This window comes from Trachurus trachurus (assembly GCF_905171665.1).
Source record: "Trachurus trachurus genome assembly, chromosome: 6".
In the NCBI taxonomy this organism is placed as follows: Eukaryota; Metazoa; Chordata; class Actinopteri; order Carangiformes; family Carangidae; genus Trachurus; species Trachurus trachurus.
Window position 1 is genome coordinate 12,928,778 of NC_139897.1, and position 18,374 is coordinate 12,947,151.

Genomic DNA, 18,374 nt, shown 5'->3' on the forward strand with positions numbered 1-18,374 from the left:
CTTTCTGCTACATATCAAGTAACAAGTTCTACTGTTTCGTTTGGTGACAAACACCAGCACAGTTCTTGCTTTTCTGGCAATATGTCAATAAGCAGATATGATATAAGGGAGGCACTTGTTCGGTTCCAAATCCAGGTATCAGCACAAAAAATGACATCAAATGTACAACCACAGCATCCACTGAAGCACAAAGAGTTCTGCAACAGATGGCATGACCCCCACAGAGCCCTGACCTCAATGTCTGACGGGCGAGACAACCTAAATCCATAGAAGAACCGTGGGAAGTTCTCCAAGATGCTTGGAGTGACCTACCTGCCTTGAACAACAGTGCACAAGATTACCTGAGACAATTTATTTTGGGTTGTTCAGTGGCATCGTATAGTGTTTCCACATGTCATGTGTAGGCCTAAATCTAAAACCCAAAGTTTACTGTCTGTCTAGACTGATAGAGTCAAGCTGGGCCAGTGCCCAATAGCATTTGCCAAGGTTGTTATGGTAAAGACAGCCTCTGGCTGAGGCAGTGAACAGTCATAACAAAGGAGACCTTCAGCTAGATAGATTGCCTTCCCTTGGGAAAGTACAGGATTAATGTGATTTGTAGATTAAGGTGATAGGCTAACTGGTTTTGAATTTAGCTGCCTGGTAGCCTACCCATTTTCACACATGTAAAAAAGATTACTATTCCACATTCACCCTGTTACCAAACTACATTAACCTAAATCCAATTTAACATAGGCTACATGTTTTGTTTGAACTGTCGAAACTGAGGATTTTGTAGAGACCTGAGTTATGATGCTATGATCCAACATCAGGACCATCTGTGCATGAGGTCACATGATCCACACACAAAGTGACACACACACACACATCTCTGTTGCTATTCTGGACTCTCATCCTCATTACTCCCACACTACTTCTCAATTTTAGAGCCCAGACAATGGATCGGAAACGCAGGTGATCCTGTTGTAGTTTGGAAACGGGGATGTTTGGAAGCGCGTGCAGGGAAAAAGTGATACCTTTGGAAAGATGACATTGTTACTCTGACTGGGTCGAATAACTTACTGACCTTACTAGCAGCTGCTGTCCGGTTAGATGGTGCATTTCAAAACTGTAACTGTCTTTTCTGTTCGTTGTTCGTAGTTAGTTTTGCAACTAATCGCCTGCAGACACTGGAGACAATCTACTTCCTGTTTACACCGGCTCGCGCATGCCCATTTTACTGTAGCTTACCTACATGCAGAGCGATAGATATAACATCGCCCTGCCTACATGCTACGGTGTCTGCTGTGTATTTTTCAGGTGTGACTGTCTGGACGAATACCGCTTTTGGTATGGACCGAAAACGCTCGTCTGGTCGGAGATATATATATATTTTTAAGCCGTTTTTACATGAAGACGAGACGTGGTAGTGTGGCTGTAGCTGACAGCTGAGGAGAAGAGCCCCGCCCCTCCCGCCGTCATGACCAATCAGATGAGAGGAAGTAGATGTCACTTCCTGTTCAGTTTGCAGCTCCTCAGCTGACCGACAGACATGGTAAACACTTAAAAACTACTTATTATTTAACACTCGTTTGATTATTTAGAAGTCCGTTTACTCAGAGGACGTTACAGTGACACGCTTTGTCAGTGCTATGTATGATTATTTACCTCCATGTTATCAATTTTAAGTCCTTCTTTCCCGTGCGGCTAGCTGTATGGCTAGCTGAGCTGGTAGCACTCAGTGATGGATGGTTAATGTACTGTAATGTGCTGCGGTGTTTGGGAGTGTTGTTGTTAAAGTGCATTAAACTACACTTACACTATGTGTTGTGTCTTATAGAGGTTCCGTTTCTGTGGAGATCTGGATTGCCCAGATTGGGTGCTCGCCGAAATCAGCACATTGGCGAAAATTGTGAGTTGCATATGCAATAGCCTACTACATTTTCACTGTTTTATGGTTGTGTTTGTAATGATGTGTGTCTTTTGCCTTACTATTTCTGACAGTCAAGTGTCAAGATGAAACTCCTGTGCGCTCAAGTGTTGAAGGATTTGCTTGGGGAGGGCATTGATGTAAGAGACTGATTTATAGTTCAGTTTATAAATACACACTTTTAGTCACATTCATTAATACCGCTTGTCCATTTCTGTTTTTTTTTAGTATGACAAGGTTGCAAAACTAACCGCAGATGCAAAGTTTGGTAAGTCTCTTTACAAGTGGAGGAAAAGGTATTTAGATCTAGCTACAAATGCCCTCACAGAATTTCGATGTGCTACTATTACTGTCTGCAGAAACAATTAGCCCTATACCAACTTCAACTGCTTGTTTATTTGAGAGTTTGTGTCTTAAGCCACGTTATAGTTTCTGTTCCATTTGTACATATACTATAATCACAATTTTAGTTACCATCCTATACATTTTTCAAATATTTCCCCTTGCAGTCAATAAAGCTTATCTTGTAATTTACTCAAGTAGCAGCAATACCACATTTATATCTATTCCAATACAAAGTACAAGTACAAGTTTTGCATTAAATACTTAAGTAAATGTACACACATATCCGTACAATTGTGTACTTCAATGTTAAATTCACATGAACTAAATCAAGCCCACCCATTATTAATATCATATTATGTAGGATTACTAGTACACATATGCAAGATTTTAAAAGGGGAGGCTGATTTATATACTGTAAGGGATGTTTTATCTATAACAAGGCAGCATGTGTTCTAAGGTGATCCTATGTTTTTGTATGTTAAGTGAAAAACATGTGCTAAATGACACAACACTCAATACACTCATTACCTGTTTGAAAGTACGTAACTCAAGTAAATACATTGTACTAACATTTGTACTTCTTTTAAATCTGACTCATTTATTTCACATGCAAATCTACATAACACTAATACAAATTGCATGGTATTACTATAGTTTTTTTTTTCTTTTTTTAATAAAACATGCATTTATGACATCATTCCATTTTGCAGAGAGTGGAGATATCAAAGCTAGTGTGGCAGTGCTCAGCTTCATTTTCTCAAGTGCAGCAAAGCATGATGTTGACAGTGAATCACTGTCCAGTGAGCTGCAGCAGCTCGGTCTGCCAAAAGGTTAGTCTGCTGGGATCCTCCATGTTTTGTATAAAAATGTTGATTACCGTATATGGCATAATATGTGGTCACAGATGTGCAAGCCTCCTTTCGCATTCATTTGTTTTGCCAAGAGTACAGACACATTTCAGAGCAACGCCTCTATTAAACAGAACTTATTCAGGAGACCACGACAACCAAAGGCTCTTGAATTCAAACATTTTCAGCATTTGCACATTTTTAAAATCTGAAACTGTGCCCAGTCTGAGTCCCAGAAGGAAAAATACAAAAAAAGACCTCTGTTTGAAGGACATTGATTATTGTCTCAATTCCAGAAACAGACAGATCACAAATCACAACCTATTGTGTTATTGTTAGAATTTCTATACGCACTCTATAATTGTCTATTGTGAAATATGTGTGGTATGACGTGTAGTGAAGCTGGTACTTGAAGATAACAATTTACTACAACGGCAATGCATTTTAGTGTTGTGGGTGGTGTGGTGCATTGTGACTTTGGTTTATTAATAGTATAAAGCTCGGCCAGCGCAGATTATGTTCTCTCTCTAACTGATTCTCTGAGCCCATATCTCCTTCATTTGATGGATGTTAATTCTTTTTTATTGATCCTTGACATGGCCGTAAAACACAGTTAAATGATTATGCTTGAATGAATCTTGATTTGACCATTAAGTGTGCACTCACTGCCTTTTAGAGCACACAACAGGACTCTGCAAATCATATGAAGACAAGCACTCTGCGCTGCAAGACAAACTCAGGCAGACGAGCCTGAGATGTAAGTCATTTCTGTCTGTCTTGCCCTCTTCAAAGAGGAAGACAAAACTACCAATAAGTGTTGGTGTTTGTTTATCTGAGTATCTCATTCTGTTGTATAATGAATTTCAGTAGGGAAATTTGAGGCTGTGTCGTGGCGGGTTGACTACACATTGAGCTCCAGCGAGCTGCGAGAGGTGAATGAACCTGTGATTCAGCTTAAATTCCAATCACAAGGAGCAGAGTCAGCCTCCACGGAGACGACTGTCGTCTCTGTTTCCGCCGATAAGTTCAGAGTTCTGCTCGCAGGTCAGTTTCAAATTCCTGTTTCTCCTTTTCAACTGACTTATTTTTATTTTGTGGTAATTCTGTGTCTTGTTTGTTCCGACAGAGCTCAAACAAGCCCAGACAATGATGAATGCGCTACAGTGAACTTTGACCTCTATGTTGGATCAAGAGCTGGACACATCTGGTGCTCATCGACCACCAAAAAGTGCCATACTTACATCTTGTACAGCCTAACCTGTTTACATGAATGTTGTGATCTTAAATGTTCAGTGGAAGGCTCACTCCCAGTCAGACTGAGGTGTATAAGTTGTATTATCTGCCAGTAATAGTTGGTGGGAATGCTGACAGAAGGGGGATTTTTCACTTAGGCAAATGGACTGAATGAACCATTTTTGAAAAATATTGAGTGTTAATTAACAAATTCTTGATTTCAATTATGTTGCTAACTTGTGTGTCACACAGATATGTAAATAAAATAAATAAATGAAGTATAATGAAATATTTCCTTCCCCGGGTCCATCAACACCTATCTCCCTGCATCATTATTTTCAATGCTATGTTTCCCAAGTGAGTTTACAAGAAACCTTTTTTCAATGCAATACTTGAGATGAGAACTAAAACCAAAGACGGATAGTAAGTTGCTAAAACCATAGACTGTAGGGCCAAAGATCGTCTTTACTAGAGCTAAAACATTCAGCGCGAGAGGCATGGTGATCTCGCGATATCTTCAACTGAATGAACGGTGAACGGTGATGTTACACAAGTTGTTTGGTAACAAGTATGTTGTGAAACCCTCGTGGTTGGTGATATACAAGCGTTTTGCTCCTCGCTGCAGCGTTGTGTGGGGTGGAGGAACAGGACAACCACTGTACGTTAGAAACTTGCACATTCGGTGTGATAAATTTGCAAGTTTATCAACAACGAAGTCTCTTCCTGGTTTGGGTAAGTCATTTAAATCCGGTGCTTTTGCACGTCAGTGAGCACAGTTTTCACAGTGTGTGGTGCTACCGGTGTTATGGCTGGAGCTGCATAGAAACAGTTTTTAGACTGGTTTAAATGGTTAATGCACTCAGGGTAAGCCTGGTGTCCATTAAGTCTGTAAAGTGGGCTCCAATAGTCTGAGACAACATCTACATTTCATATACAACTGGACACGATAAACAGAGAAGAGGAAACATTTAAAAACATGTAGCCAAGAGTTACACAGCATACATAACAGTAGTGCAATTAATTTGTCCACTATTTAATTTGATTCACAGCGAGTTTTCACCTGTTATAGGGTCATTCCATGAAAACTGTTAAGTTTGGGTCCCCAACATTCAAAGAGGTATAGGAGGCATAATAAAACTGTCAGTAATACTTTCAGTGTCTGAAGCCATTAATTAAAGTTTACTTTCTAGCATGAGGTAAAATAAAAGTAAATAATAAATATACAATTTGCACATATATAACTTTTTGTGTTAAACTACAGTCATTTTCTCATGTCCGCTCTGACCATTTTTCTCATTCATGTAATGTAAAACTTAAAAAACATCAAATAAATCTCAAACATTTATTGTTCTTATAGTTAGAAATACTTTCTTCTTAATAGGAAATATGTTAATTATATTAAAATGTCATATTTTTTTATTAAAATAGCATAATTTCTCCATGTCCATCAATTTCATATTCCACCCCGTCACACCAATGTAATTTTGCGCCAAAATGCAATAAACTTCCTGTAAGGAAACAGGAAACAGGGAGTGACATCATTCAAGAGTTTGAAGGAGGGAAGTGCAAACAATGATGAGTTCTGATTTTTCTTTTAGAACATTTTTGGTAAATTTTTCTTTCAAAACCTTCTCCGTTAAGCATAGCATATCCACCCCGTCACACACAAAAAGTGGGGAAAACAATTTTTTAATCAAAATTTCAAATTACATTTGTATAAATCCTTAATTTTATGATGTAATTCCATGCTAACTGCAGTGTTAGCTTTTAGCACATCCAGGATTTCGGCCATATTGCTTTAGATTTTCCACCCCATCACATTCCACCCCGTCACACACTAAAGTGACGGGGTGGAATCAGTGGCACTGTTCTTCATATTGAATTAGTATAAAATATTTAAATCTCTATCACTTTCACACTTCCCTCCCCCAGCATCAAATTAAACACTTTGTTCTGTGTTATCAGTATGATTTTGGAAGATGAAGATGAGTCCTTAAATTTTGTCCATTCCACCCCATCACAATATTCCACTCCGTCACACATATATTCCACCCCGTCACAGTGTCATTTAACAAAAAAAAAAGATTAAAAAAAAATAATTTAAACAAACTATTGGTGTTTTTGAACAAAAAGAATACTTCTGAAGTGAATAACTTTTTGTTTGTCTTATTTTAATCTAAAATTACTGTTCAATTTGTTAACCTTTGTCCTGTGACGGGGTGGAAAAAGAAACTCTGATTTCGGGATTTTAATGTGATAAAAGACCGTCAGAAAAGGGTGTCTGAGCTTGAAAAATATGTTTTTTTGCAAGTGTTACATGTTCTTCATGCAATGAAACAAAAAAAACAAAAAAACGTTGAGATCAAAAAACTCAAATTTCCAAAGCCCAAATTTAACAGTTTTCATGGAATGACCCTATAATAAATAATGTAGCAGTAAGATTAAGAAGCATTGTTGGAGTGGGATGGGCGTCTGGAAACAAAGGGAAGGTCTCAGAAATCAAGTTGATATTTTAAGCAAGTAGCTAGGCTTTCTCATCTTGAAATCATCACCGAGTTTTATGGGGGCTGGTTATGGAACTACAGTGATTTATAGAAACTGAATCAAAGCCAGGATCGAGGAGACCCTGAGTGGCCACACCATTAGAAGGTCAATACACATGCCTATTTCTCAATGAGAAATAGCAATCCCTCAAAAGAAGCTTGTTCTGTAGTTGACCACTCCAGGCCAAACGCGTGGGTGGTCATATTCAAAAGCTCTGTGTACTGAGGAATCCATGTTTGAGATTTAGAGCAGCCTGACAAGGGTGTGGAGACTTGCAGGAGAGAGCATGATGCCTCAGCATCAGAGCAGCAGTGTAGTGGTAGGAGTATTTATGTCTGAGGGTGTTTTACTTATTCTTGAGTTGGGCAGTGCACCTGTATAAAATTGACCACATCCTGACCAAGGAGAACAACTGATTCATTCTGCAGAGGAATGCTACCGTCTAGTTTCCATCTTTTGGGAGAAGGATTCATATTGCAGCATGACCCCAAACACACCTCAAAGCTTTATGGAAACAAATTTAGTGCAATAGCAAAATCTAAATGTTGTTTCAAAGCAGTCCATCAAATAAAGTTTTTGGGGAGAAATGTTGATTTTTGCATTTGTATTATTTTACATGTATAAAAGTATTTAATTGGAAACACATTGAGTGTTCAGATGATTAATTAGCTTCTTCAACAGACACAATGTACATTTTCAATCATTTAATGTAAAATCTCTCTATCTCACTAAATACAGATGACATGTCCTCACTGTTATGACACATAATGTTTGCTCACTTTAAACTCTCTGTGTTTGTAGCACACCTTCATCAAAATGCCCGAGGGACCAGAGCTCCACCTAGCAAGCCTTTATGTTAATAAAATGTGCAATGGAGTTGTTTTTACTGGACCGGTCAGAAAATCTGAAGTCAGCAAGAGTTCTGATGTGTCCTTCACCTCTGAAGCCTATCGTATCACAGCTGCTTCCAGAGGGAAGGAAGTGAAGCTCACACTGACGCCCATCAAGAGTGATGCCCCCAAACAGAGCGTGAAGGCAGGGCAAGCAGACAAGCCCATGGACATTGTCTTTCGCTTTGGGATGTCTGGTTATTTCCGCCTCACCACAGAGGATGAGTTACCCAAACACGCCCATTTACGTTTTTATTCCAAAGAGACGCCCTGCAGAGTGCTCAGCTTCGTGGATGCACGCAGGTTCGGCAGCTGGCAGCCCAATGGGACTTGGCAGCCTGACAGAGGGCCCTGCATCATGTTTGAGTACACAAGCTTCAGGTTAGCCATGTTAAGAGTGTCATCTGTCGCCCTTGCCCAATGAAAATATCACTGTCACTGATGGTTGATCGTTTTGCAGAGAGAACATTGTGTCGCACCTGTCTGACCGGGCCTTTGATAGGCCCATATGTGAAGCTCTGCTCAATCAGAAGTACTTCAATGGTATTGGGAACTATCTAAGGGCTGAAATCCTTTTCAGGTAATCAACACACACAACCTTCACAACTCTTCAAATCTCATGATACAACTGACAACTTGCCGTAGTGTTGTAGGGATACACAGATACTGACCTTATTAAGTGAGTTGGTATCAGATATGACTTGCCAATCCATTTTAATTAGATTCTGATCCAGCGGAAAATATTGGATCACTGCATTGCCCCTAATCAATATTGTAGTATTTGCTTTGCTGTTGTGTACTGTATTCATGTGACTAGTTTTCAGCTGATTTACCTTGTCAGATAAAACCAGTGACGCAGGACAGAAAGCTGTAACAGAAGGCTTATACAGTGCAGTAGCTCTGTTTAGCTTTCAGTTTTGAGGAGGTGTACTGATTCAGATACTGAGAACAAGGGAGCCGTATTGTCTTACAAAGGGGCCTTTTCAGTAAAGTATCTTCTCTTTTTAAGGTTAAACATCCCGCCCTTCGTGCCCGCCAGGACCGTGCTGGAAGACCTTGAGTCAGAAGACTCATTCGAAAGTAGCAAGCCTGTGAAAAACGAGATTGTTGATACAAAGGTGAAAGAGGACAACCACATTTTTCACATCACCACTCAACCACAACCCCTGCATCCTCTAACACTGCCTCTCTGTACTCCTTCCAGAAGATCTCGGTCAGGGTCAACAAGAAGGCGGTGAAAGGGCAGACAGAAGATCTACTCAGGCTGTGTCATACTGTTCCTCTGGAAGTGGTCAACCTTGGTGAGTACTGTGTACTGTCTGGCCCACTCAGAAAGTCAACTCAGACTCAGAGATTGTGTTGGCTCTCCTTTACAAAAAAGCATCACCCTTATGGCTTCATTTTCCTGTGAAGAGTTTTTGATGCTATGTTTTTTTTGTAGGTGGAAAGGGTTATGACCCAGAAAAGGCAGACTACTCTGACTTTCAGGCATGGCTGCAATGCTACTACGTAGATGGAATGAAATCCATCCGGGATCACAATGGCAGAACAATGTGGTTCAAAGTGAGTTAAAAGAAAAGTCTAAATTTTAATATCTGCCACATCATTTTATATACTAACACATTCTGTTCCAACTCCAGGGGGAGCCAGGGCCCATGGCACCTAAAGGTGTGTAATAATTCATTTAATTAATAAAACAGCTGAAAATTTTCTGAGAGCAGTCACACTGAACTGGTGTCATCTGTTTCCCTCATCACAGATTCAAAGTCACCCAAGGCAAAAAAGAGACCAAAGAAAAAAGATGACCATGATTACACAGACAAGAAAAAGGTATTAACAGATAAACACTTTTTATTTCTTTGCTTAGCTAGTAATAAGGTCTACAAGAGTACCTCTGAACAAATGTTTGATTTCATTAGGTGGCCAAGAGCTGCTCTAAAAGCACAGTGAAAAAAAGAGCAGTCAAACAGGACGCTGTGACCAAAACACCAAAGAAGGAAAAGGATGCACGATGGAAGGAAGTCAGATCTAAGAGAAGACTGAATGAAAAAAGCCAGGAGGTGAACACACCTCAGCGGGAGAAGCGGTCAGCTGCACGTAGGAGGATGAGCAGCAGTGCAGAGTCAGCTGCAGGTGAGCCCTTCATTCCATCTCAAAATGAATAAAGCTTTTTTAAACAATGGAAAGTTGTGGCTAGTTTTAATCAGCATTCCTCCTTGTTGCAGACACACGGAGGCGGAGCAGCAGACTAACCAGACAGACCCAATAAAGATGTGGGGGAAAAAAGGAGGAGGCATCACTGTATGGGACTGTTTTTTAAGCTTTTATACCATTAACTGTTTTTAATAAAAACACAATTTCTTTTACAAAAATTCTCTAAGTGTTTGATTACAAATTCAATATTTTAGCAGTGGGTCCCTCAAATATGTGCTGCATTCAGTCCTGAACAGTCACAGCAGACTGAACAGACCAATGATTAATTTCATAGTTCAGCCAAATTTTGCCTTCAGGACCAAGTTCTTTATTTTCTCAGTCACACTCACTTATTCTGTATTCCAAATGTGATCGCCTTGAGACTTGGTAATCACAGGATGAGAAGAAGTGACACAATTTGAAAGGGACTGAAGTTCAGAGTAATTCCCTCTGACGTAATGTAAGCTGGCTGGGTGTGTCGCTCCAAGAGGTCACAACTGAAAGAGAAAGAGTGGTGGGTTGTAGTGGGGGCGTTAGTTGTTTATTACGATATAAAAAAAGATCCTAGACAGCAATTAACACCAAAGATGGAAATATACTTACTACCAGGCCTCTTTCACAGGAAGGGTGGTGCAGAGAGTTCCAGTTACGCTGCTCCCATGTGACTCATAAAGACGGACTACCAGTGCACCCTTCTGGTCCTCAGCCTTGACACATAACAGTGCAATTTCAGTAACTAACTTTTAATGGACTTTGGTTTAGGTCAAGCTAGATCCATTTAAGTGCACATAAGATACCTGCTTAATGGTTTCCAGGATGATGGCCTTGGCGCTTACAGAAAAGGCACTCCAGGGCACAGTGTCGGCAGTGCACTGGATTAACCTCAGAGGGAAGTTGAGGTTGTAAGAACACTGGATTACAGAGGCATCTTGGAAGGATCCTATACAAAACACAGTATTATCACATGTTTTACAATTTACTTTCAAATTCTACTAGATATGCCTTATTTTCAAATGTGCATCTGAAAAACCATTCTAACCTGTGTGCGGCATGATTGCATAGGTGAAATGGTGAGTCCCCATGTCAGCATTGGCATCTGGGGCCTTGGGAGCTCTCAGTCTACAACATAAGGCATGCAATTAGAAGCATCATTCAAACACGATCTAAGTCAATCATGCTTTATGTTGAATTGTATATTAACAGTGGAAATCCTCACAGCGACAGGGTCATTGTGTTCCTGTGGACTGAATAACCGTATTTACAGTCATTCAGCAGTGCAACTCCGAAGTTGTGCTCCGACAAGTCTGCCCACTTGTGACCCCAAACCTAAGACAGAAACAGGAAAGAGTAAAAGTATTTCAACAGTATTGCCTTCATTGCAACGGCATCACAAACATCTGTTGTTCTACAGCATTGTAGTGTACAAGGGCAAAACAAGCCAATAGAGAGCCTAAGCGGAAGCAGGAAGTAACGGTCACAATGGGACCTCAACTCGGAAAAAGTCTCCATGTAAGTGAATGGGAGTCAAAGTTTTATTTTGTGATCCGATTGAATTGGCTTTATGCACAGCTCCACTACTTCCTGAAATAAGCCAGCTCCTTTATTTCCTGGTGTTCCTGACCATTGTTGTGAGGTCAGACACACCTGGATTAATCAGTTTGTCCAATAATGTAAAACAGGAAATAAAGGAGCTGGCTTATTTCAGGAAGTAGTGGAGCTGTGCATAAAGCCCATTGTGCCATGAGAAAAAAACATGTCCTCTACCTGTTTAAAACATCACGTTTCATACCGAGAAATCAGCAGTTTGTTGTAAAACTATTGTAAAATAAAATTCCAAAAAACCCGTAACCAGAAAGACTACAAGTCGCGTAGGTGACGTCACACACCAAATGCCGCCCTTTCCCGTGTCAGTTGGTGACCTATTTTTTGTGGGACACCAGATGTGTAGTCCGTAGAGCGGTCTTCACACAAAATACATTCTTCTGTTGCCGTTTTACGATAAACTGCTGATTTTTTGGCATGAAACGTGATGTTTTAAACAGACGTCATATTTTTTTCTCATGGCGCAATTCAATCGGATCACGAAATAAAACTTTGACTCCCATTCACTTACATGGAGACTTTTTCCGAGTTGAAGTCCCATGGCGACGTTACTTCCTGCTTCTGCTTAGGCTCTCTATTGGTGCTGCTGTCACAGTACCTATGGGGATCAGTCTATATTGCCTACCTCAAATCTGGCCCAGTCCCATGAAGTGTTCCTGTGTGTGGGTCTCTGCAGATGGCCAAACTGGATCTCGTACGTGGCGTTGGGGTTGTGCACTTGCACCGGGAATTCCACCTTGAGAAATTTGTGCATCTCCGCCCACTTCGCCTGAAAGTGGAAAATGCAACACTGGATATACAGTATCTTAGGTACAGAAGAATTTGTCTTATGGTTTCTCCAGGTGTCACTGTTATTGTTAAGGTACCTCAGTGTTGAATTTGATGTAAGGACACATTGCGTCCATGACAATCTCTTGTGTGATGGTGCTTTTATCGCTGATCCTGAGGGTGAGGCTGACGCTCCCACGTAGCCCACCAGAGGACACCACGTGGACAGGCTGCACCACCTCCAGCACCGGCTTCCTGTAACATCACAGTTTAAGTATTTAGAATAACAGCACATACTCTAATGTATTTCCCGGAGACAGAAGACTGATATAAGGGTAATGACTCAAACCTTGTCTGAAGATGGTAGTCCATTACATCCCAAGCATCCCAGTACAGGGGAACATCATCAAACATGACAAACTGGTTCCCATGACCGCTGTCCGCAATAGCCTCTCTAAAATCAATACAGAGTGAGACAGGTTTTATTAACGTTTATGATGTAGCAGATACAGATGTTTCACGTGTGGTTTTACAGTACCTGTTTGTATTTATCATATACAGTGAAGCCAAGGTGCCATCTTTGTTGACAACAGTCCGTAAAATCCCATTCTCCATGAGGACTGTGCCGTCGGACTGTAATGTTACATAGCACCACAGTTATCCAAATTACTCTACAATAAACAGTGGATAAATTAACTGCTATAATATATATGTGATAATAAAAAATGCTGCTGATGTAGCACGCACCTGAACAGTGACAGAGACCGGAATCGCCGGCTGTGTGTCTTTGACAGGAGATACACCGACACTGGGAACTTTCACCAGAGCTGCAGTAACACATACAGTACACCACATAAGATCAGATGTAAAGTTGTCATTTTATAGGACAACAGCATTATTGCTGTAAGACTCCTACATACCGAGATCAGGTTTACCAGCACCATCTTGAATCTGGATGACTTCATGGCGCTCCCATGGCAGAGAGTTGAACACTCCGGCACCGTTTCCTTTGGACCCCAGCGCTCCACATGCATCACGCAGCAGTGCAGCACCATCACTACGGATATCTAAGACACATTGTTATTATGATACAGTTTTAATTTTGGAAAATGATATACAAAAATTAACATGGCTCTGATTGGCTGCTGTAGTGAAAACTGTACCTTCATAATACCTGAGTGCATCCTCCACAACCATCTCTATACAGCTGCCGGGGATCACATCATGGAACTGGTTCAGAAGCAGCAACCTGGGTATAGTGGAAAAACATCAATGGAGCTATTTTTACAATGACATCAAAGACCAGATTTTTGAAACCTTAGTGAGTACGTCCTGACCTCCATAGCTCCTTCAGTTTTTCCACCGGATACTTGAACGTTCTGTCCCGACAAAGGGCCAAGCTGCTGGCCACCTCTATGTCATGAATGAGGCTCTCGCATTGACGGTTCCCTCGTTTGATCTACAGACAGCAAAGGAAGTATAAAAATGGCTTTCCTCTTTATATAGCACAAACATCTTTATATTGTTTTGTATTTTATTTCAACTGTCAACTTTTTCAACTTTATAACTAGTTCATTTAACCATTTAATCTTTCTTAACACTGCCTACACACAGTTCCTACTTCCTGCATGACCCTGTATTAAATATGACATTTTCTTTGCCTAAATTTCATGTCCACTTTGTTGTATGTGTGGAGATGTGTTTTACATTAATATTGAAATGAGTCTAAATCTAGCTGTTGTCAAGTACCAATCCAAGTCAATCCACCATGTAAATATTATTTTACTTAAAAAATATGCATCTCTGGATCTTTGAAGCGTTATAATACACTGTTCTTTTTCTTTTGTCTATTCTATCCAATTTGTGTGCTTTATGAGACCCTATTAGTTTTGTTTCGAAAAAAACAATTCTATTGTTCAGATTTCTATTCTACCTGTGCCTGTGTGGTATAGGTGCCATTGTGCAGCTCTAGGAAAAGCTCTCCGGTCCAGGTACACAGCAGAGCTGAGTCAGTCCGAAGCTGTGAGAAAAGCTGGTCAGGGCTGGATGTCTGGACTCTGACAAACACACAAGGAAGGGAGGGAAGTGTACAATGTCATCTCTGGTTAGGGTTAGGAGTATGTCATTCACTCTGACTAAAACATGACTGTATAACCTAGTATAGTAAAAACACACGATTAATGACATCATCAGGCATCACTCATATCCTTTAGTATTCATTGCTTTTGGGGTGGTCTCTTGCCTACGTGTTGACACACCCTTTGATTCACGAGCATCCCACAGGGAAAACAATATAAGACCACTGACTAATTTATTTGTTTGTATCCGTTATTTCACGTAGTTGTTTCCTGTTGTGTTTGGGCTTGGTCACTGTGGCTAGAAGCGTCTGGGACCTACTTGGGAAGTCCATCTGTGTCCTGAACCCGGTGCAGTCTGTCTAGCATCAGCTGTGTGGGTCCACCCCCTCCGTCACCAAACCCAAACAACAATGCACTGTGGTTGGCTCTGCCTTTGTCTTTGTTATTCTTTACTGTTCTCACAAGCTGTGTGAAGAAAAAAAACCCAGACAGAGGGATGGTTTGTGAGGATTAGAAGTATTCTCATCACAGACTTAAGTATGTATAGAGGAAACCAAACTTACGTCTTCTATCTTGCCTTTCATTTCATAGGAATTTCCTGGAGGGAAGTGTGTTAAAACTTTGGAGCCGTCGAGACCCTCCCAGAAAAACGTGTTGTGCTGGAAATAGAAATCAGAAGTGAAAATCAAAACATACACATACAATTTTCTCATTTAAGTTAGTGTGGGCCACTGACTTACTGGAAAGGTGTTGACCAAATTCCAGCTCAGCTTCTGCGTCAAAAAGTTGGAAATGCCACAACCCTGCATGATTTGAGGAAGCTGGGCGGAATAGCCGAATGTATCTGGAAGCCAGAACTAAAGAGTAAAGAGAAAAGATCCTTATATTACGTGCCCCATGGAAACAAGTATGGCATAGATTTTATACAGAGGTGAGGTTAGGTTATGTAGACATGTTTTATGAATTCCCACCTCTTTGCACTGCATCCCAAACTCTTGGTCAAAGAAACGTTGGCCCTCCAGAAACTGCCTGACCATGGACTCACCTGAGGGCAGATTGCCATCCTAATAACATGTCATAAAAGGGGCTTAGTAACAGCAAGCCAAATAATATGCTATGTATTTATTTCTGAGCTCAGGTTTACCATTTCTACCCATGTTCCTCCCACTGGAATGAACCGGCCTTTCTTCACATAATCCTGGATCTGGGAGTAGAGTCCTGGGTACCAGCTCTTTACCCACTGGAACTGTTGGGCCTGAACAAGAAAAAACAAGTCTGAGTTGAAAAGGACAGCTCAGTTTGGAAGAACCTTCATGTCTCTTATAAAACTACAACAGTGTAGAGTTACCTGAGAGCAAGTAAACACAAACTCTGGGTTCTTTTCCATTAGTTGAATCACCGTCACCCAACTTCGGCCACATTTGCGAATGGTCTCTTCATAAGGCCACAGCCAAGCTATGGATAAGAAGTCATAAAAATGAACTAATTTGAAACACTTTTTAAATATTACAAGATTTTAGGTGCATTTTCTATCTGTTATTCACCAAAATAACACACATGATTTTCAATTAGTGTTTTAAAACTTATTTGAAACATGTCTTTCTTTCTTTTAATTCAACAAGTTCTAAAAGCAGCCATACAATTCACAAATTATGATTGAAATCATGAAATACCTAATCTAGGAATTAAGACAAACAAATCCAACTAACCATAATATCATGTGATACATAATGTGAGTACCAAAACAGTTTTATAGCTCCACGTAATCACAGTAAAAAACAAAACAAAAACTAAGACCTGAGTCTATGTGGCAGTGACCCATTGCATGGACAGTGTGCTGGCTTTCTCCGTTCCGCTGTCTGAAGAACTTCTGTGCCAGATTGCGTGACTTGGAGAAAGAGCTGTGATCAGCGGGGTCACAGAGGTTGACCATCTCATTTACTATAAAGAGTGCCTGGTAACCTCGCTGCTCCCCCTCCCCTAGTTCCTGTTTGGAAAAATTAAGGAATCGAAAGTACATTAGTTTCGCTTCATTGAAATTCCCAGTTTACACGTTCTGCATTGTTCTGTGTGAAAATACCTTCACAATGTCAACAAGCAGTTCAAAATCAGTCAACATCTCCCTCACAGCACGGTTAAAGACCACCAGCTCAGCTCTCTGTACAGAAAACTTTCTGTTTGGATCTGGAGCTGCAATCATGGACCCTTGACCAGCTCCAAACAGCCCATTACAGGCCATCTCCACATAAAGCGTGACACTAACGAATGAGAAAAACACAAGGTTAGACTTGTTTAAATGTTCATTAAGCAAAGCTCAAAGTTCATGTTTGCAGTAACTGACATGTGTGGCTCCTCATCTTTCAGACAGTCAGACAGGATGTAACTCGTCTTTTCACCCTCTTTGGTCAGGCCCTGCAAATCCAAACAGCATGTTACACGTGACAATGAAATGTACACACAGAATTTTAGTCTGATGTGAGTTCAACTGCTGCTCCGTTACCTGAACTGGCTGTCCATCTCTCCATACCATTGCTTCCCCATCACTTTCCCACAGAAGATGAACCTCTTTTCCTCTCCAGGACTCAGGGATTTTCAGGGTCACCTTAAACCAACAAGTCCACCACCTTGAAAAGGCATCAAGCTTGGTTTAGTGCCAAGATTCAAGGGAATAAAATATACAACAGTGATACAATCTGACAGTATCGCTTACGTTGGTCCAAAGGTGTCGCCGACTTTATAAGGGGCAAAGTTCTGCTGGGAAGCTTCTGTGAATGTGATCCGTTTAGAGGACAAGTGGGAGGTGATGGATTCAAGTGGGCAAGAGTCTCCATAAAGTCTGCAGGGAATAATCATCATGAAGCAGAGGCAACACTTACATCTCAAACAGCTAAGTTCACAAACAACAATCTGTATTTCATTTGAAAGCTTTCCCTAACCTCTAATATTAGACCTTCAATTAAGATGAGCAACAAGTTAAAGACAAAATCCATTCAAGCCTAATGAGTTCTGATCAATTCACAATTTGCAAACATAGCCTACACATAAACTACAGAGCATGTGAAGATGTGCAGAGATCATGTGGACTTTTTTTTTTAAAGCTATAAAGCCTGGGCATTATAGGAAAATTGTCATTTACAGTAGAAAGATCCATATTTATTAACTTTGCAATAGCCTACTTTAAATTACTCTGTAGTTTTTCATTATTTCTTTCATTTCCCTTCCCTACTACAGTGTGTGGCAGCCTAGTGGCCAGCTGGAGAAAAACACTGAGAGCAGAACGATGTGAAACTGTGATTTACATGCTGGATAAATGTAGTAGGCTACCAAACAATCCTTTAGGCTACAAGAAACAACACAGGACATATCCTGTCCATTGTGCATGATCATCGTTCAGTTCAATGTGGTTACAGTTCAACTGTGTGGATTGAAGACCTACCGTCCTCTCAGATTACAGTCTGTGAAGTAAATATCAGAGATAAATTTCTCTGCCCGCTCGAGCAGAGTGCGCCTGTTCTTCAGCACAGGCTGGTGATACATCCCCACAACTAACACACAAACACCTGCTGCGGCTCTGCAGAAGAGCGGACACTCAAAACAAATGACTGCAAACAGTCAGCTCAAAGTCTCCAGACGAGACCCGGAAGTGAAATGTTTTGTGATTGCACTTAAAGTAACCAGCCGCAAGGTGGCAGCAGCGTTAGACGACTGGCAGCAGTGAACACCTTGCATCAGATTTTCATTCATGAAGAGTTCACAGAGAGCAGGTGAAATGTGGAACTGTCACTAGTGGATATTTTAGAGAGAATTGAAGAAGTCCGGGTTTGTGGGGTTGAGAACACATAATTAAGATCAAAATAGGTCATATGTCTCACTGCTAAAAGTCTGAGTTTAGTTATTCAGCATTACAATTGACAATTAAAAATGCAACGCAAAAGACATTTTATTTAAAAACATAAATATTTAT

General features: G+C 40.6%; 3 protein-coding genes across 5 annotated transcripts; 2 read left to right on the forward strand and 1 right to left on the reverse strand.

Annotated features, from left to right (window-relative positions):
- Positions 1-1,457: 1,457 nt before the first annotated feature.
- Positions 1,458-4,648, forward strand: commd4 (COMM domain containing 4). The gene is made up of 8 exons (XM_083974148.1): positions 1,458-1,534; positions 1,820-1,891; positions 1,984-2,049; positions 2,138-2,177; positions 2,965-3,084; positions 3,779-3,859; positions 3,970-4,146; positions 4,229-4,648. The coding sequence occupies exons 1-8, from the start codon at positions 1,532-1,534 to the stop codon at positions 4,267-4,269; spliced, it is 600 nt and encodes a 199-aa protein (XP_083830274.1). The 5' UTR covers positions 1,458-1,531; the 3' UTR covers positions 4,270-4,648.
- Positions 4,649-4,946: 298 nt separating this feature from the next.
- Positions 4,947-10,113, forward strand: neil1 (nei-like DNA glycosylase 1). Of its 3 annotated transcripts, none has more exons than XM_083974492.1 (10): positions 4,947-5,067; positions 7,681-8,150; positions 8,230-8,349; positions 8,779-8,887; positions 8,974-9,070; positions 9,211-9,332; positions 9,410-9,437; positions 9,529-9,599; positions 9,689-9,902; positions 9,995-10,113. In XM_083974492.1, exons 2-10 carry the CDS (start codon positions 7,696-7,698, stop codon positions 10,036-10,038), a joined length of 1,260 nt encoding a protein of 419 aa, XP_083830618.1. In that variant the 5' UTR covers positions 4,947-5,067; positions 7,681-7,695; the 3' UTR covers positions 10,039-10,113. The 3 variants fall into 3 exon arrangements, with proteins under 3 accessions (XP_083830618.1, XP_083830616.1, XP_083830617.1); XM_083974490.1 differs by having other exon boundaries at positions 9,977-10,063; XM_083974491.1 differs by having other exon boundaries at positions 8,977-9,070; positions 9,977-10,063.
- On the reverse strand, positions 10,046-18,021 carry man2c1 (mannosidase, alpha, class 2C, member 1). The gene is made up of 26 exons (XM_083974489.1): positions 17,847-18,021; positions 17,121-17,246; positions 16,911-17,034; positions 16,752-16,822; positions 16,491-16,668; positions 16,208-16,397; positions 15,759-15,865; positions 15,555-15,665; positions 15,382-15,474; positions 15,151-15,267; positions 14,974-15,069; positions 14,730-14,875; positions 14,266-14,389; positions 13,670-13,791; positions 13,496-13,581; positions 13,253-13,399; positions 13,080-13,159; positions 12,871-12,965; positions 12,682-12,786; positions 12,431-12,587; positions 12,190-12,333; positions 11,179-11,288; positions 11,002-11,081; positions 10,760-10,902; positions 10,566-10,669; positions 10,046-10,459 (listed from the first exon to the last, which is right to left on the reverse strand). Exons 1-26 carry the CDS (start codon positions 17,945-17,947, stop codon positions 10,354-10,356), a joined length of 3,063 nt encoding a protein of 1,020 aa, XP_083830615.1. The 5' UTR covers positions 17,948-18,021; the 3' UTR covers positions 10,046-10,353.
- Positions 18,022-18,374: the final 353 nt, after the last annotated feature.

Coding starts and splice junctions, on each gene's coding strand:
- commd4 (XM_083974148.1), top strand. Junction 1,892..1,983: donor TCAGCACATTGGCGAAAATT/GTGAGTTGCATA, acceptor TATTTCTGACAG/TCAAGTGTCAAGATGAAACT. Junction 2,050..2,137: donor TGCTTGGGGAGGGCATTGAT/GTAAGAGACTGA, acceptor GTTTTTTTTTAG/TATGACAAGGTTGCAAAACT.
- neil1 (XM_083974490.1), top strand. CDS start 7,696: ATGCCCGAGGGACCAGAGCTCCACCTAGCAAGCCTTTATGTTAATAAA. Junction 9,333..9,409: donor GCAGAACAATGTGGTTCAAA/GTGAGTTAAAAG, acceptor TTCCAACTCCAG/GGGGAGCCAGGGCCCATGGC. Junction 9,903..9,976: donor CAGTGCAGAGTCAGCTGCAG/GTGAGCCCTTCA, acceptor AGTTTTAATCAG/CATTCCTCCTTGTTGCAGAC.
- man2c1 (XM_083974489.1), bottom strand. CDS start 17,947: ATGTATCACCAGCCTGTGCTGAAGAACAGGCGCACTCTGCTCGAGCGG. Junction 15,666..15,758: donor TTGTGTTTACTTGCTCTCAG/GTAACTCTACAC, acceptor TTTCTTGTTCAG/GCCCAACAGTTCCAGTGGGT. Junction 14,390..14,729: donor GACACAGATGGACTTCCCAA/GTAGGTCCCAGA, acceptor TGTGTTTGTCAG/AGTCCAGACATCCAGCCCTG.